We start from the raw sequence: 27,979 nt of genomic DNA on the forward strand, positions 1-27,979 counted from the left end.
TTAGGTCGCGCTACAACTAATCGCGCACCCTTTAGACATGATATGACGCTTCGCGCAACATGGGATTAAACTATGATGACCCTGAGATTGCGCCATTCGGTCACTTGGCATCCTGCGTGTTCGAAATCTTATCGAGTATGTCCTACATGGTCAACTACATTTGACTCCACTATGACTTTGGCTTATTTGCTCGACCGATCTCCGATTTCACTTCCATTTTCTCCTATGGGTTCGTCTTAGACTCTACTTTTCACCCATATAATGATCTTGGTCCAATTTTCCAGAATACCCTTGACACTAAAAGACCAAATGCTCTTTGTGTACTTTTCGCCCGTTTTATCCGTTTTTTCGCTCTAAACCCCATAAAAGACACCTAATCAAGTTAACCCATCATTTTATTATAATAAAGCCTCGAAATGGACTAACTTACCTAAATTAAACGACTCAGATGGGGCATTTTCATGACCCATCAACCTACGTGCCTGATTACCTCCTCTCCTCATTAGCATATGAAGGCAAGAAAGATATAATCGAGCGAAGTCGCAACTCGAAGAAAGACAACAACAACCCGGAGAACTTAAAACCAAGTAACCCCCAAATTTACCCCACTATCATCCAACTTCCAATATCGAAATCAGAAAAAGAGTATAAGCAACCCTGAGAGTTTTCTTCACGTCTCAATCAGATCTTATGGAAAAATCAAGTGGTGAAGGAACTTATTAAACCACCTAAAATCTTTCTGAGAAGTAAGTCAAACCAACTTTCTATATTAGCACCGCTTCTTTGAACCTCCATTTTAGCACAACTTCCTTGAATGGAATAGTAAGCAAGTAGTAACATCAACAAACTCAAACAGAGGCTTCATTACAAACAAGAAATATTGAAGATTATCAATAACTTAAAAGGGGTGAAGATATTTATATGTCCGACTTGAAGAAATGATAAATTAAAAATGCTTTAGAAATCGGGGGAATGATCACGGCTACACAAGAAATTGTGACGTATCTCTAGATGACTCAGAGGTAAAATACTTTGTGGTTAGTTACTAACACATAAAGAAATAAAACACGTGATCAGAGGTTGCGAGCAATCATCAAAAAGATCACAAAATAGAAGCGAAATCAATTCTTCAGAAATTAAACTTAAGGCATCCAGACCTTTCATGACCCAAAGCACATGTAAGCAGCAGTATGAGTAAGCATCTCGTTATGCAAGAAAAATATAATCGAGCTTTGCCTACAGTTCTGGTTCAGTTACATATACCAAATCAAGAGTGTTTTACTTGGAATCATTCATTCAAACCATGCATTTATTAAAAAAATGAAGACAATAAGTTCTTATACTCCTCAGTCTCTTTTCTTTCGACTAAAGAATGACGGGACTCGTGATCTTCCAAATATTGGTCGTCAGTTGACTAAGTCAATAAGTCAAAAAAATACGAAAAAGCTAATTAACGAGTTAACCTGTGTCAAGTAACCAGGGTTGTGAATCTGAAGGAGCTTTGCCACTAAAGCCCATAACTGAGGGGTCGGCAGGAGTGTCCTGAACGCTTAATCCTAGTTATTGCTCTAAATACAATCAGGTTTGCTATGGATTTGGAGAAGTAAGGAAGGTTTGCGAAAGTGAGGTGGAAACTTTAATCTCGAAATATGGGGGGTAGAAGCGTGCCTAATACTTTCCCAACCTAAGCCCAAATTTAACCCAGCATCTTGGACTGAAAATATCCTAAGTATTTAAATAATTTGGGATACAAGAGTCCCCCAGAAAGAAAACTTTCCTTACAAAATACACAAGATCGGCAATACGATTTATCCAAAATACGCAATATCCTTGAACAACGAAACTTGACAATATCACGATCCATCAAGTATATGGGATAAACCCGGATATGAAAGTTTAATCTCTTACGATTGAGAAATAACAGTTTTTATTCTAAGACGGTGGATCTACGCCACCTCATCTTGACCGCCAATCAACAATCAGTTGACGAACCTATATAAAGCAACAGGTTCGCTCTAGGTGAGCAAGCTTAATCTCAACCAATCAATTGAAGGCCCAATTCCTAAACTCGGAGCTTCATACTCAATTAATTTAACTGCATGAACACCTTGCTGATTTGAGCATCAGAGAGGTTTCCGAGTTCTATGCAGGTTTCACCCTCTAGTTCGTGAGGAACAGTGATTAGAAGCACAATCCTCTTTATCCTCAGTAACATCTAAAAGTCAAATTTAGACATCATCATATCAGACTTCATTGTCGTCACCATAAAATTTTCGAGGGAAAGGATGTTGCAGAAAAAAATTGTGTGAGAAATACAAATAATTTGTGATGGATATTTACCAAAACAACAAAGAGAGTTTTGACCAAAGTTGATACGTCTTTTTTATCTAGGGAGATGCTACTATTACCTAGAGGATTACTTAGAGGATGACATGCCGACTCACTTTCACTAAAAGACAGTTTTTTCAAAGTTTGACTACAATCTGGACCGTTCTTTTATTTGGATGGATCAGTGTGAGAATAGTCCACATGGGAGAAGGGGTAACTAGCAACCAAGAATATAATGTATAGGTCCTCTCCACTCATTGCAAATTGGTTTTGAGTTGGATGACCACAAATTTAACATAGTATCAGAGCTAAGCCCACACGTGATAGGCTTAAAAGCCACACGTGCTCCACGTCACCCAAATAAAAACACGCGCTAGGCTAACCACGTCACACGTGAGGAGGCGTGTGAGAATAGTCTCTCATATGGAAGAAAGAGTAACTAGCAAACAAGAATATAATGTAAAGGTCATCTCCACTCATTGTCAATGGATTGTAATTGGATGACCACAAACTTAACAATCGGCATGTCATCTCTGAGTAAGAAATTTGAAGTAATTGTAGCATTTCTCTTTTATCTAATGATGTTTTGTAAGAGAAATTTGGATCACATCTCTCTCTCTTAAATTGTTATTTTACGTTTCCGAAAAGCTTCACCATCTTAGGCTCAACAAAAAAAAAAAAAAAAAAAAAAAAAAAAAAAAAAGGAACTTGTATTCAAAAACTTTTTTTTTTTTTGTTCAAATATTGGGAAACTGATATAGGTTGTTAAATTTCTCGAGAGCATAACACAAAAGACCACCTATCAAGCATGATCAAGTGGCTTGATCGTAATAGTTTTAAATTATTAGCCTGATGCTGTACCCACAAAAAAACAAATAAAACTCATATTCGAAAAATAAGAGAGAGAAAATAAAAAGCTTTTTTCTGCAGAGAAAATAGAAGTACAGAGGGTGGTGGCGTGGTGCTGTATTCCTCCCGCCATAACCACCAAATTACTCTATTCTCTCTCCTATATTTCCTTTTTTTCTTTTTCCATTTAAACTTTTACAAAATTTCCACATATAATAGTTATAAAATTAATTATTGCTTTCATAATTTCTACACTATAAATAACTAGAGTGAGGGTTCCTCAGTTAGGGTTTTCCACTCATTTATAACATCTGGGTAACTGGGCTCTTCTGTATAATTATAGCTAGAGTAGAGAGACATACTTTCTTAGAGAGAGAGAGAGAGAGAGAATATTCTAGAGAGAGAAAGATAGAGAGAAATAGAGAGAGTAGTGAGTGAAGATGGTGATGAAGCCGGCATGGCTTGAAGGTTTAATAGGAGAAACATTCTTTGCAGGATGTGGGACCCATGAAACTCGTAGGAAAAATGAGAAGAACATATTCTGCTTGGATTGTTGTCGAAGTATTTGCCCTCACTGTGTTCCTTCTCATCGTTCTCATCCTCTTCTTCAGGTATACCATTTTCTTAAAGAAACAAGAAGCATTTCTAGAGAGAGAAAGAGAGTGATTTTTCATTACTAATTCAACCCCCATATACTAAAATTTATTACTCTCACTCAACTTCTTTCATTAATTTCTAAATTTTTACACCTACCCACTTCTTGAATTTGACCAATTTTGTTCTTGAATTTGTTGTGTTTTCTAGAGAGAGAAAGTCAGGATTCTTGAGAGAGTGGGAGAGATATATAGATAGATAAAGGGATAGTGGTATTTCATTTCTAATTCCACCCCATACATCAAAATTTCTACTCTCACCCAACTCCTTTTTCTTCATTAACTTTTCATTTCTACAACAACCATTTCTTGAATTTGACCAATTTTTTTCTTAATTTGAAGAATTTAATGTTTCTTCTTTGTCAAGCTAGGTTTTGAACTTGAAATAGTACTTCTAGTTATTTCCACCCAACTCATTTCTACCTCTTCAATATTTGTTAGTACTTGTTTTATTTCTTACTAATTTTGCTTAATTTGTACTAAATTAAGGTGTGATTCTTAAATAATTTATATTTGGGGGATGAGATTTTAAATTTGATGATAATTTGTCTTGTTTTTGTATATCTGATTTTAGTAGTCTGGTTTATTTGGTTCCCCCTGTTTTAGATTTGTTTCTTTCCTCTTTTAGAAAATCTACTTTATGCATTTATCTGTAAGGTTCCTTAGCACTTGTTGCTTTCATGATGCTGAAACTTTGACCACTGTTTTTTCAATATTTGACCAATTTATTTCTCTACATAAATAGTATCATTCAATTCTTTTTTTAACTACATTTATTATTCTCTCAATATATTTTTGTATAAGAATTGAGCCCATAATCATAATCATAATCATAATCACAACATATTAGTATTTGTTTACCTACTTGGTTTTACATATTAATACAGTATGTTATTTGTGAGTGCATCTTAAGGGTATAATTGTCATCTTTTTGGTGTATAACTTAAACCTAAGAAGTAAGAATCTAGTATCATAACTTGGTTGTAATTGATAAATTAGGGAATTTTCATTATTAAAAATTTAATCTCTTAAATCAATTAAGTAGTTAATTGATGTATTATTGGCCTAATCTCAATTGATCTTCACTTTAAAGGCCCATAATTGGAGACGACTACATGAATCTAGTTTAATATATACCCAACTTTTATTTCTAATAGGTGAGACGATATGTTTATCACGATGTTGTTCGATTGGATGATCTCGAGAAGCTTATTGATTGCTCTTATGTGCAGGTAAACTAATGAATTTTATTCGAATTTGGAAGAACTTTAATGAATAAAATTCGAATTGTTTTCATAATTATAATCAAATTGTTTTCATCTTGATTATTGGGTTATTGTCATTGGTGCAGGCATATACTATAAACAGTGCAAAAGTAGTGTTTTTAAATCAGAGACCTCAATCAAGGCCTTGTAAAGGCTCTGCCAACCTTTGTTTCACTTGTGATAGAATTCTCCAAGACCCATTTCACTTCTGTTCACTCTCCTGCAAGGTAATTCATATAAACATATGTTTATATCTATATATACATACAAGTATTAGGTGTCATATCTACCACAAGAAATGATTGTTGGCGGGTTACCATTGATTCAACCCGGGGTTCAACTATCTCTTTTGTGAGAGGGTTGTATATACAGACAGGGATAGGTTACTATTCTAGGTCATAATTTGTGATATACCCACAGCCCCACACCCTATATACATGCACAATTTTTCCATTGACCACGAATTTTATTCATGTGATATACAATAAAAACATACATCTCTTTGTAATGAGGGCTCCACTCGCTCATCACAGCCTCGGCCCACTATTTTAGACTCCTCTGCCTTTTGTCTCTGACATGGATAATTTAATTCTAATTCTTTTTATTAACTTTTAATACGTTAATGGTTATTAATTTATTTAAGTAAGCTAACGGTCTAGATGTTTTCGAAATTCGCTCTTGTTCGGTGGGTTCCACATCAAATTTAGCGAAGTATTGTCCTAATGTCGTGTACTTGGTTCATAAGAAAATGTTGTTTTTATTGAAAGCGGTAAGTGAATCTTAATTAAATTAATTAATCTCGAAAACAAAAATCAATGCAGGTTGATCACGTGGTCATACAAGGTGGAGACTTGTCAAGTATATTATACAGGTTTGACGAATCAGACTTCGCCTTCTCGCAATTCGAGGGTTTACGAATGGACAGCTCAGATATTACAGAAGATGATGATGATGATCAAATTACTCCTAATTCAGTACTGGAAGATCCATTAAGCTTCAAGGGTTCATCTTGTTCTAGTAATAGGAGTAGTAATTCAGGGGACTCTGAATTGGTTAAGAGAAAGAAAGGAAATGGGTTTCTTCCTGGCCTTGTTTTATCTTTGAGTAGGAGAAAGGGAGCCCCTCATAGATCTCCACTTTCTTAGAGTACTAAAGAAAATATTTATGATATGCTTTCAAGGTTATTATTTATTTTAAGTTATCGAAAACAAAAATTTATTAGGTGTTGTGTTGTTGGAGGTCAATGAGAGATGGGGTACTGGGTGTGGGTTGAGATATTACTTTCTGAGAATTTCTTTTTGTTGTCGTGGTAATGATCAGAAGGTGTTCGGAGCATTTCTATTACTGATTGCCGGTGGAGAAAGACGGAGAGATTTATGTCCACCAATTTTGTATCAATGTAATGGAATATGCACATAAATATAAATAAATGTATGGTTATGAACAAGAAAAGTATCACTTTATTGTGGTTTTTTAAGTACTATTCAGTTCCAAATGCTATTTAATTAAATTTTGATATTTGGGATTCTTGTTGCATGGATATGCACAGAGGGCCATGAGAAGCGTCTCAATTATTATTTTCTTGTGGTTGGCTATTCAAAATAAGTACCTTTTTAGTTGGCCCCTTTGAACTTGGAGGTTTTCATTAATTGTCATTGACTCGTAACATTTTCAATTTATTTTCTTTTGTTGGAGTCTTACTTGTAATTTGATACTTCCGTACTGGATGGTTCATATCACTACTTCTAGCAACTAATTTTTTGAAAATCTCGATTATTAAATTTCAAAGGTATAGTGTACATCATCAAATGCATTAAGACTTACAGTGGAACTCTAAGTAATTGTAGTAGTTTATGATTTCAATTTGTGACAGACTCTACATTTCACGTAGTTGGAGCTAAATCAAACTAAGACGAGGCAAATTCTCGTTTAACCCTTCACTCCTAGCTCTGAATTTGACACATGTTTTGCCTAAAGCCTAGTTTTACTCCTTTTCCAAGTGACTCATCCATTGACAGTTACTAATTTTTGTATTCTCCTTTTCCAAGCAGACAAGCTAGCAAAATGGACAAGAAAGAAGAATAGAAGCAAAAAGTGGAAAAATGTTCCTTGTATTTTAGTTGATAAATATTGTAATAACGTTTATTCTAATTAATGAAAGGAAGGTTCAACAAAAAAAAAGTGCTTTTAGTTATTTCTTTCACTCTTGCGTTAGGTTTTCTCCTACTCTATTCTTTATTTCTCTTCATTTTCATCTTGAACTCAATCAATGGATTTTCATTAGTTTAAGTACATCCCCTCATCCTTTCTTAAGCTCATTATCTCAACTACTGCAGATCTATAAGAAAACGGAGGAGTGTCCCTTCCTGTGCTATACAAAGCTATCTATCTTTTGTAAGGCCTCATAGAGGAGAGAAGATGGAAGATGGGAGGGGAAGAGAGGGATGCAACCCAAGAACACAAGAGATAGAAAAAGAAAAAGAATTGGACCTATGTCTGATTAAGTTGAAGATGAAGGCGAAGATAAAGAGAATGGAAGAAAGGGACATGAGAGATGCTAGATAGAGAAAGAAACAAAGAGAAGTTATGAAAACTGCAAAAGAGTCATTTAAGGGTCAATGAGTACCACAGTTTAAAAAAGGAGACCAAACTAAAATTATGATAAATAATGGGTCAAAAGAAAAGTTGGTCATAAACTGAGGATCAAATCGTTATTCTCCCACTAAAGTAAGCTAATAAACAAAATCACCAAAACTAGGTAAATTTTTTTAAAATGATCAATTAGATAATCTAGGTTATGTATGGTTTGTATGTGTTCGTCACAGGATAAAAATTGCACACTTCTGAAGAAGGTAAATATTTTTTTTTTTTGTGAACAGGGAAACAACAAGAACCCACAACTACGAACATGACCCCTGCAAAGCTGATTTTGCCAGCTGATGCGCAAACCAATTAAGCTTTCGATTGCAGTGCATGAAAGTTATATTGTTGAAGAATGTCCTCAAATTTTCTATTTCTGCCATCACCGCCTGAGAAGTCCAGTGCATATTGGATTTGCTTTGAGTTAACTGTGTGATAAGAGTTTGATTATCTCCTTCAATGATGATGTTGTCAAGCTCCAACTTTCGAGCCCATTTCATGGCTTCTAAAATGGCTTTAGCTTCCCCTTCTTCACTTTTGCGTGCTCTGGAGCTGATAGAACGAAAGTTGAGAGTACTAGAATTATGATCCCGTGTCACCATTCCAATACCTATAGGTTTGATGTAATTTAGAAATGCCGCGTCAACATTAATTTTATAATGATCCTGAGGAGGTGGTTGCCATTGATCTAATAAATTATAAACCAGATGTGTTATATCGTGTTACTTAGGAATACCAGGTTTTGGATAAGATTTAATTGTATCAATTGTTTTCTGAATTACTATGTTAGTATGTTGAAAGTGAGTCATGCATCTTTCTTTCCAAATATTCCCGAGAATTATTGAGTACAATTGCATAAGAGGTATATTTTTTCCTTTCAATGTTGTTTTCCATGTAGTGATCAATTCGGAGATGGATATAATGTTTTCTGAATGAATATTAAAATAAAACCATACCCGTCAAGCATGGTCACAATGTAATAGTGCATGTTCAATAGTTTCAATATGTGTTCCACAAATTTGACATATATTTGGCTTTTTAATGAAACTCCCAATTTTATGAAGAACCGGCAATGAATCTGTGCAACATTTCCACAAAAATAATTTGATTTTAGGAATCACATCCAAATGCCATATGAAATGCCACTTTACCTTGATGGTATTCTGTGATATACTTTTCATGATTTGATTATAAAGAGATGCAATTGTAAACTTACCATTCGTTGTAAGATTCCATTTCAATTGATCGGGACCATATTGATGTATGGTAATAGCAAGTATAGAATTGACTATCATAGGATCCAAATGATCGTACAAAATCTGACAATTTCAAGAGCCTTCCGTAATAAGCTGGGAGACGTTAGATAATGGAGAATTTCTGGTATTGAGATGCGGTGGAGAAACGTTTGGAATCCATTAATCCGACCAGATGTTAACACTCTTACCGTCATGAATTTTCCAAATGTAATTATTATCAATAATATCAAAAGATTTTAAAAAGGTTTTTCCAAATCCAAGAGTGATGTGCTTTCGCCGTGTGACTACTATTATCTTTAATACGATATTTAGATTTAAGAACTTGAACCCAAAGAGAAGAGGTTTCAGTTTTAAATCTCCAGGCTAGTTTTCCTAGGAAAGCTTGGTTCTTGAAATAGGGCTTACGAAAACCTAGACCACCAGTAGTCTTAGAGGAACAAATAGATTTCCAATTCTTATAGTGAATAGTTTTTGTGTTTCCCCACCAAAAAGATCTTTGTGAGATCTCGATGCATTTGCAAATGCCCTTAGGTATCGCAAAACATTGCATCTGGTACCGGGGGGACAGCTGCTACTATTGTAGATAAGACAATAGAGCGACCAGCTTGAGACTGAAATTTGTTCTGCCACTGAGAGAGTTTGGAATGTATAAAGTCTATAAGTTGTGAGAAAACAAAAAATTTCTTTTTGCCAATATGAAGTTGAACTCCCAAGTATTTATCAATGGACTGATTAGATGTGACTTTGAGCCGACGAGCAATAATTCTTTTGAATTTTGGAGGAGTATTACTCGAGAAAAAAAATACTAGATTTGCCAAAATTTATCATCTGTCTCGAGGAGGAACAGAAAGAAGAGAGAATATTTTTAAGCTTGTGGATATCATCAAAGGTATTCTTCCCAAAAATGATGCAGTCATCTGCAAATAAAAGATGATGAATAGCTAATTTCGACGATTTCATAGGAAATCCCATGAAAGATGTATCTAGTGCAGCCGTACATAGAAGACGGCTAAGACCTTCCATTGCTAGAATGAACAGAAAAGGAGATAAGGGATCACCTTGCCGCAACCCTCGAGACGGATAATATGTTGGACCTGGTCTACCATTAATAAGGATGGCTATTGATGGAGTCGAAATACAAGCTTCGATAACCTTACACCATTGAGATGAGAAATTTAACTGCTTGAAGATATCAAATAAAAAGGACCATTCTATGCGGTCAAAAGCCTTAGACATGTCTAGTTTAAGACCAAAGTAACTACTTTGACCTTTAACTTTTTTGAACGAGTGAAGGATTTCATGCGCAATAATAATATTATCAGTAATTTGTCTGCTCGGAAGAAAAGCAGATTTAAAGGGAGAAATGATATCATTGAGATGAGGTTTAAGTCGCTCAGCCAAAATCTTAGTGATAATCTTATTAGTAGTGTTGAGAAGGCTTATCGGGCAAAAGTCAGCTGGAATTTGTGGGGATTTAGTTTTAGGGAGAAGGAACACATGAGTGTGGTTACAATTAACCGGGAGAAGGAACACATAAGTGTGGTTACAATTAACCGGAAGAATAGAAGATTTGAAAAAAATTTGAACCATGTGTATAATATCTGGATTTATGATTCCCCAATTTTTGTGATAGAAGAAGTGAGGGTATCCATCAGGGCCCGGAGCAGATTCCTGTTTGAGTGAAAGAATGATTTTACGAATTTCATCATCCGCGAAATGGATATAAGTAAATCATTCTGAACTGCAGAAATATGGGGTTTAAATAAACTACTAATTTCCTCAGACAAGATCGGATTGGATGATGTTGATATATTAGAGAAGTGATTGTAGAAAATGTGATGAATTTCTTCCTGGTCATAAGTCCAGTCATTATTGAGGTTACGAATAGATACTATCATATTATTATGCTGACGATTAATAGCCAAAGAATGAAAGAATTTTGTGTTCTTGTCTCCAAGATGAAAGTGAGAATCTCTAGATTTCTCTTTCCATAGACTCTATGCCGTCGATAGAGTTCTTCTAGCTCATTAAGCTTTTGATGATAAACTTTAGATTGGGAAATAGTAGGAAGCTCTCGAGTAATAATATTTATCTGAATTTCAATCTAACCAACCACTTTTTTATTCCAGTCCGAGAGCTTAAAACTGAGCTTACGAAGTTTCTTCTGAATTTGCTCGGAATTGATCTTACGAGTCCAGTTTTTTTCAATGAACGGTTTACATTCAGGATGTCACATCCAAGTATGAATAAATTTGAAGGGTTTTGGAGAGGAGATCTTAGACTCGGGTTTGAAAAGGATGGGAGAATGATCTGATCCAATACTCGGTAAATGATGTAAACAATAATTTATGTTCTGCATAGACCAAAGAGTATTAGCTAGCGATCTGTCAAGACGTTCTTGAATTAGATTACCCGAGAATTGCTTATTTGACCAGGTATAAGGCGAACCCTTAAAACCGATGTCATGGAGACCTAAATTGTCCATAATAGAATTTATTTTATGAGGACTAGGGGAACTTGGTAGAACCCCCTTGCTTATCAGAAGGAGAGAGAATAGTATTGAGATCACCGATGACAACCCAAGGATCGGAAATAGTGAGACTAAGATTGATAAGCCTATGCCAAGGTTTTAATTTCCCAGTGGAATATGGATGACCATAAAAACCTGTCAAAAATACTTTTTGGTCAGTATTTGGTTGATAATGGTAAGAATGAATCATGTTAAAATCGGCAGGAATCTGTTTTTTCCACAATAAGATGAGTCATCCCGCTATATGGTTGGGATTAACAAAATGATGATGATTATTATTTGTAAGATTGAGGTAGGTCAAAGTATGTTCTCTAATCCTCTTAGTCTCCAAAAGAAAGATAAAATCTGGTTGATTCTGAGAGATGAGGCGATAGAGATGTTTGATGGTCAAATAAGATCCACATTGTTGGATATTCCAAGCAAGAGTCAAGTAAGAATAGGCCATACTAGGACAAACCCAACAAATAATACTATTGACTAAAAGACTAAGCGAAACACGAAAGAAAGTAAAGCAAATACAATGAATAGGAGCTACACCTACAAATAAGACACCAGCTGAACTAAAACAAAAGTAGGACTATATATTATATAAACCGGCCACAGTACACACTAAAAATATATACACTTACTGTACAGAACTTTAAATAATTACTAACTAACAAAAGTAGAACTACTAAATACAAAGCAGGTAATTATATAACTATTAGATAACTAATACTATTAATACTAAAAGCAAACAAAATATAGCTAAAAGTACTGCTATTACCCTCTAAAAGAAGGAAGAAGGTAAAATTTGGCAAATTGATTGATGCAAGACTTGAAACTAGTTTCCACAGGCATGTATTATATGCATAGAAAATAAAATTAAAATTAAAATTTTACATTGTATGTATTATTAATGAAAGTATGTATATCATTTCAGAGTATCTCCTAAGTGCCTAAAACACAAAATGATAATATGACAAGTTTCTACGACAAAACACAAAATGATAACATGATAAGTTTCTATGGAAAAACACAAAAGAATATTAAGGGTATAAATGACGGAGAAAGTCATGCATAAATGCAAACCAACAATAAGTCGGTTTGCTCTTCTCGGCCTACTAGGCCCAACTAGGGGTGGCAATTTGGTCCGAACTGGAGGGTCTTTGCTGAAAACCGCCCCTAATGGAACAAGTTTTACCACCCCGTCTATTAAACGGTTCGAGTTTGACATGAAATTAAAAAATAATCGGGTTCGGGGCGGGTTTGGTATTAGATAGGAAACCCTACCCCGAACCGATTAGTATGTTATATATTAAATATATATTTTATTTAAGGTTATGTTTCTAAAATTTTAATCTTATATTATCAATTTAACTATTTTATGTTTTATATTATTTAAGTAGTTGTATTGTTTATGATTGATAAACTCAAAGTCTTATAAAATTTCGTTAACAATTGGTATGTTACTTCAAACTAAAATAACTCTTGTGAAACAAAATACTTTGAACCCGACTTGACCTGACTCATTTTGTATTAAACGGAGAGGGGCGGTGATGGTTTAACAATTTTTAATTGGGGCGGGTCTGGTAATTGAATATCCACCCCGATTAATTAGTGGGACGGTTATGTTAAAACCTGTTTACTAACAGGACGGAGTTGGGAAGGAGATGAACCGTCCCAAACCCGCCCCGTTGACATCCCTAGGCCCGACCGATCAAGTCCTAATTTCATGTCTACTTTACATGGACAAGACAATTCCCCAATCAAGAAAGTTTCTTAAGTTTATATTATTGTAAATTTAGTTTGTATTTTCTCTTTTTGTTTACATCAAGGAGTCCCAGTTTTCTAATAATTCCTAGTTCCCTAAACTTGTAAGGTTTTACATAAAGATATCAAGAGACTAAAAATCTCTCTTCGAGTTCATCATCTTATTCAAGTTATATTTCGATACATTTTTTGGTCTTAAAGCATCTCCAATGCAAGACTTAAGAAAAACTCTAAAAATCCTATGTGACAAGTGTTAAAAATGGATCTCTAACCTATTTGGCCATTTAGAGATACTCTATTGGAAAACCTTCTCCAATGCGACACTCAAGAGAAACTCTAAAAACCTATATTTTGGTATAAAATGATTTGATTTGCTTATGTGGCACTTAGAGATCCTCACGGGACACTGTAAACTTAGAGTATCCTCTAGAGGATCGCTAAAATAAATCTCGACACGTCATTTTAGAGATTCATGCTTAGAGGCTTGCATTGGAGATGAATTTTAAAGAGAAACTCTAAGAAATCATATGTGGCAATATAAAATTTAGAGTTTTAGTGTTGCATTAGAGATGCTCTTATTATACCGATGTACATTTTTGGAACTTAAACATTTTTGGTGTCGTATTCGAAACTCAAACAAGGAGGAGTCATGTTCGAAACTTAACAAATCTTTTTTAAACAATCATCAACTGATTAAACGTGGTAAGTCCTGAAAACACGCCGCGTCTTAACCACTGCTCGCCAGACCACGTAGGAAAGATCTAACGTGGTCTTTCCTATTCGGATCTCAAACATTTTTGGAGTCCTATTCGAAATTCAAACAAGGGGGAGTCATGTTCGAAACTTAACAAATCTTGCTTAAACAATCATCAACAACGATCGAGCGTGGTAAGTCCTGAAAACACGCAGCGTCTTAAGCCCTGCTCGTCAGGCACCATGCAAAACAAATATACAAGGCAAAAGCCTCCCAAAAGAAGCCTCGTTGGTCGAGCATGAATAAGCCTTCCTTTTCAGACCCCCAAATAAACACTCAATAAATCCCTAGTAGCCCAAGCTATGACTAAGACATGCAAATAAAGACAAGCCTGCCTTGCAGGGAGCTAACCAAATAAATATTCTACTAGCCATGGTGACGACCGAGTAAATCTAGGGATGAAACCAAACAAGAGTTGTTCAAGATCAAGTCATGCCTTGCAGGACCAAATCAATTCATAGTCCAAACCATGAACAAGCACGAAAACGACAAGTACACTCATAATCAAGCCTTGCTTCGTTAGACATTACTATGAAATATTATGGAAATATTACAGGTTGATACAGAAATAAGAACTACCGTTTTTTTTTTTTGCAGGAACAATGAGGGACAACCTCTCCACACCCTAGTTAGTTAGAGCATACATCTTAGTAGACTTAAGTCATTTATTGTTATACTAACACACTAATGCTTTCTGTTTGAGTATGAATATTATGCAGGAAGTGAAATTCAGAAAACGATCGAACAAAATCAAAATAAGATTTATATAAAAGACAATTTACAAATCAGAGGAAGAACAAGAAGAGTGGGGAGGCAAAAGCGCTTGTAAATGGTCAATCAGAGTAGAAGAAATGCAAGCCACCAATGCTACAAGTGAAGGATATATCCTTGCGGTCTGAAGGAGATGTCCTTCCTAAGGAGTGTCCTTCGACCAAGGTGGCAATGCGATCAATTTTTCAATTAGGATAACGATGACTTTATCCAGAAGATCATCTAGTTCAGTCCAATTAGGGGTCATAATGCTTAGCTAGAAGCCGCTTACGATCGTCGGGTTACTTCGGTAATCCGCGGCTAACATAGATCAGATCCTACAACGGGTTACACCAAAGAGTGGTGGCTTGATCGGAGAGAGTTGACTAGTGGGAGCTTACCTATAGATGGATATGATCCAGTTTGATAGGTACAAAAAGATAGAAAGAACCGGGCTCGAAAGGGAAGTCCGGGAAGGATAAAAAGGGAGTTATGGGCCGGACAGATCAAGCCCATTAATGGGTTGATCTGGCCGACCACATAAAGAAGGTGCGCCGGCCAGGCCAAGCCCATTAATGGGCTTAAGTGGCCGGCCACACTATTAGGGGAAACCCTAATAGGGAATCCATTCCCTTTAGGATTCTCCAATCAGATAGGGTTCTGATGAGTTTATCTTTTCTGAGACTCTTATTGGGACCTAATTTGAGTGAGACTCCTATTAGAGTTTCTCTATATAAGGGTCATTAGAGTTTAGAAAAGGGTTGGATTTTTTTCAAGAGAAAACAGTTTCTCTCTCACAATATACAGCTAAGTGGAGAGAGAGGGTTTTAGAGAAAAAACTCCCAATCTATCTAATTAGTCAAAAGAAGAATGGTTCTTCTTCTCAACCTTCAATGGAGTTTTAGCAGACAACAAAGGAGGGAGATAAAGTTATTTACTCGGGTGTCTCAAGTAGAGGAGCGACAATTGGAGCTCTCATCTTCTTCCGGATAAAGTCACTGGAATCTTATTTGGGAAAGTGAATCCAGGTATTCTTCTTTCAGTTTCTAGTTCATTATTAGTTCATGCATATGATCCTAGTTAGCTAGCGTTAAACATATGATGTTTGAGATTCCGCTTACAACGTTAGTTAGATTATTAGTAGTCTTAGAGACGTAGAAAACCTAACATAAAGCCTATTTCCTCCCTTAGTCGTAACAAATATGCCAAGACCCTGAATAAAAATTCTTTCGAATCGCTGAGACTTCCTCGAATTGTGTGATCAAGAAGATGAACGGGGTAAGCACAGAGTACCTGTTCTAAATTAGAAAAGGCAATCGATGACCAAGGCAAATGACCCATATGAATCCAATATTATCTGCTTCGACTTGAAATTAATGAACAAATAAATCTGGGTCCAAAAGAATTGCGTAAAACGTAATACGAAAGTCAGATTGGGAAAGAATCACATGAACTTTGAGAAAAACCATGATGGATAGATGTTGGTTTTCAGATGTTCAGATTAATTTATGGAAATAGGCAGTTGAATAATCAAAGCTATTAAATGCGACGATCCAGATAAGAAAAGATTCATTAAAAGTTTAACGAGCCCCGCGAAAGTAGGCATGGAAATTAGAAAGGAAAAGATGTAAAAAATGCACGGTGACAACAAAGCAATTGTGAAAAAATAAACTACTGTCAAAAGCTAGTAGGGATAACAACAATAGCTTATGAGGTAACGTCATACAATCAGAACGGAACATACATCAAACTTATGTGGCAGCTAAGTCAATGAAGGGTGACTCCAGTCTCATGTCTTCAGCAAAATCAAAGTCGGATGAGGAGATAGCCCGACGAAGTAGATAAGAGACGTAGACGATCCGCAAAGGCAAGAAGGTAGGGCTAAAAAATTGTTGAAAGTGTCTTGAATATGGGTTGATATATAACCTGATTTACGACCCGCCAACCGCTTAGGTTTCGGTACGGAATTTTACACACGATAGCGGAGCTGATCACTAAGACAGGGTTGATATGCGAAGCAGGGGTCAGAGGCAGAGCTGGACTCTGAGGCAGAGCTGGAATGTGGAGCTAGGCCTATGTCAGTTATTAGTGTTAGCATATCCATGTGTATTTCGGATTAAGAAAGATAGAGTCGGTGGGGCGGTGGGATTTTGGGTTTTAGTGGCTATATAAACTAAAACCTTAGGAGATATTTGTGTCGAATTCTCACGAATCTCTTGTGTGACTTGTTTGCTTATCATAGTGAAAATCATCAAGTTGTTGTCGTCGTGGAGTATGTTTCACCAACCGAACCACGTAAATCTCGTGTTCTGTCTGATTGTTCTTTATTTCCTATTGCTTTTCTTGGATTACTTGATTTCGGTCATAGCAAACCCCTTTTGTCATAACAATAACCACCCAATGGGGTAAAAGAGGAAACAAATCTCCAATAATGAGAAGTATTTGATAAGGTTAGATTGATAATCTAAGAAATTAAATCTGGCAAACATGATGAGAAGATAAAAAGGGAATTTTATTCATAGTTAAGATAATTATTACGGAAGAAATTACAACAAGTTCAGCAGGAAACACTCATATCGACCTAGGAAAGAGAGAAATTTTGCGAACAAAAAGAAAAAGTCGTCAGAAAAATCCGCATGCAGAAAAAGGACGTTCAATCAGCAAAAAGGCCACCTCCAACTTCAATCAAAGTAAGAGGAGCAGGGAGAATCCATCTGCGAGGAACGCTAAAGATGAAACATAACAAAGAAAAATAAAGTACCCCAAGAACTTGTCTAGTATGGAACCACATAATGGAAGACCCCGAATGAAATCCATACATGAAAAACGCAAGAAAGAAGTGAAGCCCAAAGGACCAAGTGATAACCCAGAAGAACAGTAAGGCATATGAAACTCGATGTCTCGTTATCGTAGTTAACATGAACAAGATGTGGGCGACGCAGCCCCGGGACACCCTTCCTCATTACTTCATTTCAGAACTTGGGGAGGAGGTAATGGAAAAATATCGGTCCCACATCAACCATCTCACCACCATCACCTAGGACGATGAAGACCCATGGGACTTAGCCGCATCTCTGAATGACGCTCCCATTCATCATGGCTCCTGTGAGTGGAACAAAAAGTAAGCGGCTCCCATTCATCATGGCCTCATAGTGAATTGGAAGAGAAACAAAAAATTTGGAGAAAAAAAAATATCAAGTGAAGAAAACAACTTGGGAAAATTTATTCATGAAGAAGACCAAACAACATGTGAGCATTTTATAGATCGAGGGTAAAGAGCAAATACCTTTCTTAAAGAATAAAAAATAAAGCAGAAGTACCTCGAAACATGGCAAAGCCATCAATGATCCTGAGAGAAATTGCAGCAAATCTTTGACTAAATCAGACAAAACATTATAGTGACAAGACACGACTAAGGCTTTCCACCAATGAAAAGAAGACGTGTGTCCCATGCATGACAGAGAATGTATCTTAGTCAGCTACTCAAAAGATAACTCATAAAATGCGTGATCAGAAGATTTATTCGCCTGACGCCAAAAAAATCTAAAACTTAAGAACGAAATCCGGTCTTCAGAAGAAAGCCATTAAAATTCGTCGAAGCCGAAGATACACGTCGACGAACTCTGTAAAGCAACCCTGAAAAGAAGTGTGCTAAAGACATTCAACTGCGCAATTAAGAACCTAGTTATCAACACAACCCTAGTTCAGGTATAACTGTCTTAAGTTAATCATGCATCATCATATTACATGTCAATCACTTGCATACAATTATATGCGAAAGTTAAAGGAAAGACTTTTTAAGTTCTACTTTATGGTTTCTTTACGTTCAACTAAGGAGAGATGGGGCTCGTGATTATCTAAAAAATTGCCATCAGCTGACTACAGTCAATAAGTCAATAAAAAGAGTAAATGTGATGCCCCGTGTCTTAAAATAGACACGACCACGTCCCGGAAATTCACAGACGAGACAAAAATCCGGCAGAGTCTCCTCTGTAAATCGAACCGGTCAGACTTGTAAAACCTGTCATGCAAACCATACATTCGCATACGCAAAAATAAAATATCGAGCAAAAGCTAAACAAATTCTAACTTAGTTTCGGGTCGAAACTCGAACCACTAAAAAAAATACAAAAGCCTCAAAAACAACGATACAACTTATAAACAACTCTAAGTGTTACGTATATACATATTCGAATTTGGTTCTGCAATAATTACATAACTTTGAAATAACAAAAAGTCAATAAGCAAACAATCGAAGAAAACGACGCATTGCCACTAACCTCGTCAGACAAGATCACCGGCTGGAATACACACTCCGCCTCGGGGCTACTACAAGCACCTGCACACTGACAACTGGTAGGGGGTCCGAATACTCACCGACACGAGTTATTCTGGTAGAAGTCCAATCCAAAACCCATTGCGTTTTTAAAAATTTACTTAATAAGTTGTAGCCATTATAAACATATACTTTTCAAATCAATCTGATTCCCATTATGAATTTTACCCAAAATTACCTTTTTGATCGAATTTTTTATCCCAAATTGAAACCCTAGCTTCGGTCGGTCGAACAATATAAAGGAAAATCAAAATTTTCTTTTCTCTATTAAATCTGTTGAATTTACAGTTCAACCCCTGATTTTGACTTGACTGTAAAATACCCCCCAAAATTTGGTTTATTTGCTTATTTAACCCCTCTTTTGACTTGAACCAAATGTCAAATTTATATGACATTAAAAACATGGGATGTTACAGTAAAGGCCAAAGGGTCAACCTGTATCAAGTCAACAGGGAGGTTGAACCCGAAAGATGACTGTCACTCAAGGCCAGGACTTGGAGGTCGGTATAATTGTATTAGGCGCCTTAAGCCATGCCTTGGCTCAAATACAACCAGGTCTGCCCAATTAAGAATAGACTTGGGAATCCGTGGAAGTGGGGTCGATACCTCAATCTCGAAACATGAGGGAGGGGAGGCGGAAGCGTGTCTAATGCTTACCGACTTAATCCTGAAACCTTATCTATGACCCAACCGATGATAATTTTAAGTATTTGTTAAACTTGGCCTTCAAAAGCCCCTCAAGGAAGAAACTTGTCCTAAAGAATCTACAAATTCTGAATCACAATCTATCAAGTAACGTTGAACAAGATAACTTTTAAATATCAAAGATATGGGATAATCCCAAAGAGGAATCCTAATATCTTCATACTATGAAATAGTAGTTTCAATCTATCTCAGCATTATCATCATCATCCCCTCTCTACAGTCGGTCAAAGCAACCTATAAAAGGTATCCAATAGCCTCAAAGAAGACCCAATCACAAAGATCAAACCAACTCTCTCAATCAAACGAGTAAGTCTTGAAGGTTCACTCAATACTCAATATTTTAACTGCGAGGGCAATTTAACTGTCATGAGCGTCAGAGAGGTTTCCAAGTTTCTTGCAAGTTTCGCCCCCTAGATCGAGAGGAGCTAAGCGCGGGATTCAACATAGCAATCTCATCATTCTAACTGATTCTGAGAGGTGAAATTTTGACAACAGCAAATATCACGAGCATAGTTATTCTCATGACAGCGGTCTCTGATACCTCGAGGATCATCCCTGTAACGGTTGCTTTTGTTCTTCGCACGGGCTGGGACTCGTATCAACGAGATGTTGATAGACATCTTGAGAATGGTAGCCACCTCCTTCTTCTGATTATTGTTTGGAGGTCGATAATTAGATCTCCTAGGTCGCCGAGGTTGCCTGTTATGAAGAAAGTACCAATTTGCGGTAGGTATTATCTTGTCACACGATTGAAATATATTCTCATTGTGGTTGCTGGAATTAGTTCCTTCATGTGTATTATAAAATCTCTTGAAGGTTTTTCTAAAGGCTTCACGAGCATAAAGAATGGGAGAACATCCTTAAAAGTAAGTAGTGGTGTTGGGGTAAAAGATTACAAGCATTAGTTTCGTATTCGAATTAAGAATTAGTAAATTTTTATTCCTATACGAGATGAGTACCAACAGTGGATAAAAATTGAAGTACGACTTTGTGCTTATTAGCAAATTCGGCAATAGTGGAATCACCCGAAGACACAATCAAACTTCTTCTTTTAATTGAAGGCATAAATGATGGAGGATTGACATATACTTGATGTAGTAGAGAACAAACATAGGAAGTTTTAGTTAATCTCGTAATTTTTGTTATAGCTTCGAAGGATAAAAAATTATAGATAATACAGAAGACAGGTCTATCCGTGGTTAGCCAACATTCATAGTCTGGACTAATAAGAGGACGTCCATAGGGACCTTCGAGGGTGGGAGCATATGGTTTATAATTTTGATCAATAAATCGATAAAGGCGTTGACTTTGAAGGAGAGAGAGAACATTAGGTTTTCTTAGGACAAAATTACTTGTTAATTTGAGATGATTCATTGAAGTGAGGTGTGAAAAGGACACCCTTGTTGAAGAAGAGGTTTCATAAGGAACATTAAAATTTGACATATGGCTCAAATTGACATGATTTGACTAGGGGTGGGAATCGGTCCGGATGGGCGGAAAATGTACACTAATTCAACCGCTCCGAGCGGAACGGGCACAAGTCTTAAGTGTCCACTCGAACATCCAGACAAAACACACAGACATTTTAAAATTTTCTCCAACAAAGTGCCCATCCGTGACCGTTTTAATAGTCGAACAAACTGGGTATTGGTCGACCGACCACCGGTTAATCGTTTTCTCTTCCTCATTATAGGGTTTTGAATCAACATCCGATAAATGCAAAACCACTGAGACTTCACCTTCACCGTACTCCTCTTTTTTTTTAACTTCAAAGTACTATTATTATTTTTGAGAAATTTTGCAAATTCGATCTTTAAAAATGATTTACCACATAAACCAAAAGAGCTTCAGAGTTTGAAGTTGAGATTGAGGTTGTCGATGATGATGATGATAGTTGAGTTGCTGGCAATGAATTTTCCATGCCTAATAGGTATAAAGTTCATATTTTTTTTTTTTGGTAAGAAACGACATTACAAAAAATATAATATAGAGGGAGTAGAGATATACATGGAGGAGATACAGAGAGCGATTGATGGAGGAGATACATAGGGAGATTGATGGAGGAGATACAAAGAGAGATTGATGGAGGAGATACAGAGGGAGATTGAGAGAGACCTGAGAAGTACTAAAGTAGAGAGGCAAATAAAAGATAAGAAAAGTGATTTATAAGGTTATATATATTTACCCTTCAAATTTAACAGATGTAGTTAACCCTACAGATCTAAAGGGTTAAAATCAATCATATAAGCGGGCAAGTATAACGGGCACGACAAACGGACGGTACAAATTCGGTTAGGCGGACTAGGCCGGACCACCGGGTAAGGCCCTATGCCCGCGTCCGTCCGCTTAAGCTCTTTCGGTCGGGCGGGTAGTGACCGGATCAGGCATCAGACGGTCACGAACCCTTCAGACTTGGATGGTCGTGGGCGGGTTCTGGGTTTTCGGACCAAAATTCCACCCCTAGATTTGAGGGATGCAAAAAATTAATCGAAGGATCGAAAAAAAAGAGCTATTAAGAGGTCAAAGTTTTGTTAAGTTTCGAACGTGACTCATCCTTGTTTGAGTTTCGAATAGGACTCCTCCTTGTTTGAGTTCCGAATAAGACTCCTCCTTGTTTGAGTTTCGAATAGGACATCCTTGTCTCAGTTTTGAATAGGACTCCTCTCTGCCTGACTTCCAACAGGACTCCTCCTTGTCTGAGTTTTGACATCACTCCACCTTGTCTGAGTTTTAAATAAAACTCCCTCTTGTTTGAGTTTCGAATAAGACTCCTCCTTGTGCCTGGTCGTAGTTCGACCTACCAGGACTTTTGAGGCGCTTGATTAGTAGGGTTGAGTTTCTTGCCCACTTGATCAAGGCTTAGTTTTATTTTGGTTGTTGGGTTATCGCTTGGTTATCCAAGCTTATGTGTTAAGGTATGTCAGGTTATGCTTGAGCTATCTGGGCTTACGATTTTTGGGATTGTCGGGTTATCGCTTGGGTTATCCGGGCTTGCACTTTTAGGTCTGCCAGGTTATCGATTGGGCTATTTGGGCTCAATTTTTGGTTTGTCGGGTTATCGCTTGGGCTATTCGGCCTTTTGTTTTTAGGTCTGTCAGGTTGTCGCTTTGGCTATATGGGTTTACAATTTTTTAGATTGTCGGGTTATCGCTAGGGCTATCCGGGCTTACAGTTTTTACGTTTGTCTAGGTTATCACTTGGTCTATCTAGGCTTACGAGTTTTTATTTGCCTGAATAAGCAAGAACACTTTCGTGCTAAACTACCAGGCCTGAATAAGCAAGAACACTTTTTAGCTATCTCTATGATTATGTTGTCCTGCCGCAGACCCTTTTTCAGGGTTGTGCGGATGACCTCGGAGTTTTGGTAAAGTATTTGAACCATCTCGTTTTGGAACTTGTGCCAGTAGTTTGCAAATGATTCTCCCTTTCCTTGTACGATGTTGACATATCTCCTCTCATTTTATCCATTATGCGGTTTTCCTAGAACATAGTACAGAAAGCCGATGCCAGCTCGTCGAATGAATGGATAGTGTCGGCTCTAAGAGCGTAGTAACATGACCTCGCCGGTCCCTTCAAGACTGTTGGGAACACTAGACACCATGTTGACTTATCGGGCTACTCAAGCTTATAAGCGAAACGTAATCTTCTATAAACATGCTCGGGTCTCTCGAGTCATTGTAGCTTTCTAGGTGAGGGATTAAAGTTCGTAGGCCTTTGTGCCTCAATTATTTGAAAATCTAATCAAACGCCAAAAATGTAAAGTAAATCAATGAAATAAAATATTAGTGTCTAATCAAGCTCAAAACAGTAATGGGGGATGGTGACACGTGAAAAGTGTCAGTTGTGTGTGGAATTGTAGGGTTATGGTGAGTTGGTAGCGGAATCTCATATATATAACATGTCTAACACTAGTATCCCCAGGATCTCATGCATAAGCTAATGATCAACTAAGAGTTAGAGATTACTTTTATCGCTAAATTTTCCCTCGAACCTTTCCAATCGAATGTGAAGACCAAGAGCTCCAAATGTTGCTCCTCAACTCAAGACACCCGGATTATCAACTAGATCTCCCATCTTGTTGCTAGCTAGAACACCAATGGTGGTTTGATGAAGAACTCCTTCTTCTTTGACTAGATAGATAGTTGGGAATTATCTATCTTTCTTTCTCTATTTGAAGAAAGCTCCTTGAGAATTCTTCCACACTCTTATTCAAGTCCTAAGAGACATTATATAGAACCTTAAGTTAGAGTCTCACCCTAGTTAGGTTTCCTTAAAATCCCTTTTGAATAAGAATTAGAAAACCCTTGAAAATAGCATTTAGTTGTTATTTGGTGTAACCCGATGTAGGATCCGGACGAAATTAGCCGCAAATCGCTTCGTGATTCGACAATCGTAGTTGGTTTCTAGCTAAACACTACGACCCTTAAATCATCCAGACTTGATGATCTTCTTCATCAATTGTCCTATCCGACAAATTGCTTGTATTGTATCTTTGGCCGAAGGACATCTCCTTCAGGAATCCACAACACATGAGTTAGTAGAAAGTTTTCTTGGTCATGCATATGCAAATAGGTTGAAACTCGAAGAAAAATTGTTGTTGGAAAGATATTAGAAATTGGTAAAAAATCATCCCAAATTCTTTCTGAACTTCGTGGGACATTTAAGGATGATATCTCAATATTGAAAATCATTTACAATGCACGGTTGAAGATATGTAGAAAAAAACGAAGAATGAAGATTCCCTTGCAACAATTGGTTAAGATGTTGGTGGACGTTTAACACTTTTCAAGTTTTAAGGAATGAAGTAACAAATCTAGACATCCCGAGTCAATTCTATTAAAATGCTTCCATACTATGCTGATGCTTGATTGTGTGCATAAAACAAACTATTTAAAAAAAAAAAGATATTGTTTGAGATTGTTGGGTAACTTTTACACTGAAATCCTTTTCTGCCGTTTTTTTTTTATGGATGGATAAAAAACAATACATGTGGGTTCTTAATCATTGAGGATCTTGTAGAGTTTACTTTATGCTATTCGATTTTTGAGAGTTTATTTGTGGGTTTATCATTTTTTTGCATGGGTTTATCTTTGAGGACCATGTTAGAGATTACAATGCATGGTTGAAGATAAGTAGAAAAACGGACAATGAAGAAGTCCCATGAAACACTTGATTAAGTTGTTAGTGGAACACAAATATGTTTATAATTTTTCAAGTTTGAAGGAATTAAAAAACGGATTAAGCAATAAATTTATTTTGGAAACATCTAGAGTCAATTCTATTGAAGTGCTTTCATGCTATGTTGATGCTTGATTGTGTGTATAAAACAAATAATTTTAAGAAGGCATTGTTTGAGATTGTTGGGGTAATTTTTACATTGAAATCTTCCACTGCAACGCTTTTTTTTTATATATATAGATAGACAATAAACTAATGCACGTGGCTTCTTAATCGTTAAGGCCCTTGTTAGAATTTATTATGCTACTCAATTTTCCAGAGTTAGTTTGTGGAATTGTAAAATAGAATTGCGTTAACTTGACCTTTTTTTTCTTTGTATTGACTCAAATGTTGTAGGTTATTACGCACCTCATGTAACGCATTTGATAGAACTGTCTGTTGGAATTGATTTATAAATAAAATCAAAGTAGTAACCAGTTTCACCAGTGATCCGGTTAGAGACTCGCTGAGTCACCTCGTTGAATCGGTACACCGAAAATTATGTTCTCATATAAAACATTATCAAACTAAATATCGTGCGACATAAATATCAAATTATAATTACAAAATTCACTTGATCTCAAATTAGAAGAGTAAAAATTACTTTCCAAAAGAAGTTGGAAGTTGTCAGTGGTTGTGAAACAATAGAGAATTAAAGGGAGTGGCCTGATGGATCTTTCATGTTATAAGCATAGAGTGTGGGAGGGAGCCTGGGAGGGAAGAAGGGACCTACTTAAAGGGAACTTCAGATGGAAGTGACCCTAACCGTCTATTAATTTATTTCTTTAATATGCTTTTCTTTTCCTTTCTTTTCTGTACCATAAAACTCACCTTACCTTGACTGACTGGTCAAAAAAGTATTGTGGATTTGATTGTTTAATTTTATCATCTTGATCTGATGATACTGTCAGTCTTATATTTCTTAAAGTGGCCCTACCATTTTTCTTATTTTAATACTTTCTTCTTTTATTCATTCTTAATTCGTGTAAGTTGGTGTTGGATGTTTTGTGGCGTGGTTTGGTAACCATTTTGGTGTATATTGAATATGTACTACTACTTTGATCAAAGTCAAACTATCTATAATCAACTCATGGACAAATGGATGAATGGTGCCTTGTTCTGTTATCCCTCATTTCTTGTCTTGATTGCATCAAATGGTTCGTTTTAGGTATTTGAACGTAGTTGGGATTATTTTGTTTTCTCAAGTAGTATTTTTAAAATGTTAAACTTAATTTACACACCGTGTGAAATAAGTTCTAAAAAAAAGTGCTTGTATGTTCTAGACTTACGTATTGTCGTCAAAGGACGAGTCAGCCTCACATTAGTTTGAAATAAGCCTCGCAGTTTAAGCTTTAGGTAAAATACAAGCATCGAAAGATGTCAGAACGGTTGTGAAAGCTCAAGTTAAAACATAATTTCGTACGCATTAGATTAGACATGGGTATCAAGACCAAATATTGTCTAGACAAGACTTTAGTGGGTTGGTTGTCCCAATATATATGTGAAAATGATCAAACTACATTTTCGATCTAACAACTCAATTTTTTTTTTAATGATAAAATTATGTATCTTTTATTAGATATATAACAATTCAATTGTAGATTCAATATTAGAAATGATCATTTGTGGTGAGATAACCTTTAAGATGTGCTCTTCCATATGTCAATTAGGTTTAACTTGAATTAGTAACCTGTTAAGTGCAGAGAATGGTCTCCTCTACTCTCACTAGCAAAAATAAATCAAAATGGTAATTTTATACTTTATTTTTTAAGATAAATTACCACAAAAATTTGGATGGTTAGTTGGTGGGTGGGTGAGATAAAGGTTGAAAAAACTACGGAAATTTGAGCCCTATTTTACATTACTCAAATTTTGACACAAAACTACAATTACGAATTCCCAAATCCAACATTTTGTTTCCTCGAGATTCCAACGAAACAAAATTAATATTCTTAATTAATATAACTAATGATTTTATTCAAATATTTAATTGACAATTTAATCTGTTCAAAGACAATAAGGGTGGGGATAGAGATGTCCACACTTGGTGCACAATAGCTAGATGGTGGGTACGGTAAATAATGTTGGAACAAGATCACATGGTTATATGTACGTAACAAACAGAGATTAAAAAAAAAAAAAAGTAGAGAGAGAAAACGTCGGTAGTGTTTTTGGTGGTTAAAATTGAAAATTAAATAAAAATATGCACTGTCTGACAAATGTCAACTTAGAGTTCGATGTGTGATTGGACGGATGATATTGATTATACAAACACGTGTCATAAATCTAGTGGAAGAAAAAAATGGACCTACCGTGGATAAAGTGAGTTGGAATACTACCCAATTCTGATGGGCAGCAGGCATGTGAAAAAGACCCACCTCACTTCTTATAAAATCAGAAGAAGAAAAGAGTCAGGTATCACATGCCAATATCAGTGCCATAACTCTCTCTCTCACTCTCTCTCTCTCTCTCTCTCTTTTGTCGTCAAATAATATGTAACAAGTGGATTGCATAACTAAGGGACACGTTTGAACAGACCATACGTATCCAAACTAGGTCATTTGGGCTGATTTTGAGCTGAATATGTTAATGGTGTTGTAAGAGATTGGCTGCCAATAAAACACTTTATATGTGGGTTGCCTTTAATTTGAACAAAACCTTGATAGGAACTATAATGGAAAATGTTAAATGCACTCATCAATTTTGTTATCTACACTCACATCTCCTTTAATTTGAACAAACCTACCTTTGATTTCAGTGTTTATAACAAAAATTGGGAGTGTTTAATAACAAAAATGGGGAGTGTATTTAAAATTCCCAACTTTAATGACCAATGAGAATGGTCTAACATACAACAGAATAACAAATTGGAACGTGAGGATTCAATACTTTGGGTTGAAGCTTTGAGACGGTTTGGGTATGGGCTACCGACCAAAGCACCTCC

At 36.2% G+C, this 27,979-nt stretch overlaps 2 protein-coding genes across 2 annotated transcripts; one reads left to right on the forward strand and one right to left on the reverse strand.

Annotated features, from left to right (window-relative positions):
* The first annotated feature begins 3,233 nt into the window (after window positions 1-3,233).
* On the forward strand, window positions 3,234-6,547 carry LOC147557565 (PLATZ transcription factor family protein). The gene is made up of 4 exons (XM_086658377.1): window positions 3,234-3,788; window positions 4,988-5,062; window positions 5,182-5,322; window positions 5,917-6,547. The coding sequence occupies exons 1-4, from the start codon at window positions 3,618-3,620 to the stop codon at window positions 6,238-6,240; spliced, it is 711 nt and encodes a 236-aa protein (XP_086514503.1). The 5' UTR covers window positions 3,234-3,617; the 3' UTR covers window positions 6,241-6,547.
* A 1,448-nt stretch (window positions 6,548-7,995) lies between these two features.
* On the reverse strand, window positions 7,996-13,949 carry LOC147557566 (uncharacterized; the record flags this gene model as incomplete). Its single annotated transcript, XM_086658889.1, has 3 exons — window positions 7,996-8,423; window positions 13,390-13,416; window positions 13,934-13,949. Coding segments are annotated over 3 exons (471 nt in total), but the record flags the coding sequence as incomplete, so codon positions are not given.
* Between the last annotated feature and the right edge of the window lie 14,030 nt (window positions 13,950-27,979).

Source organism: Eschscholzia californica, unplaced genomic scaffold (assembly GCF_041429995.1).
Source record: "Eschscholzia californica isolate CP2 unplaced genomic scaffold, dmEscCali1.0.p SCAF_2, whole genome shotgun sequence".
Lineage (NCBI taxonomy): Eukaryota > Viridiplantae > Streptophyta > Magnoliopsida > Ranunculales > Papaveraceae > Eschscholzia > Eschscholzia californica.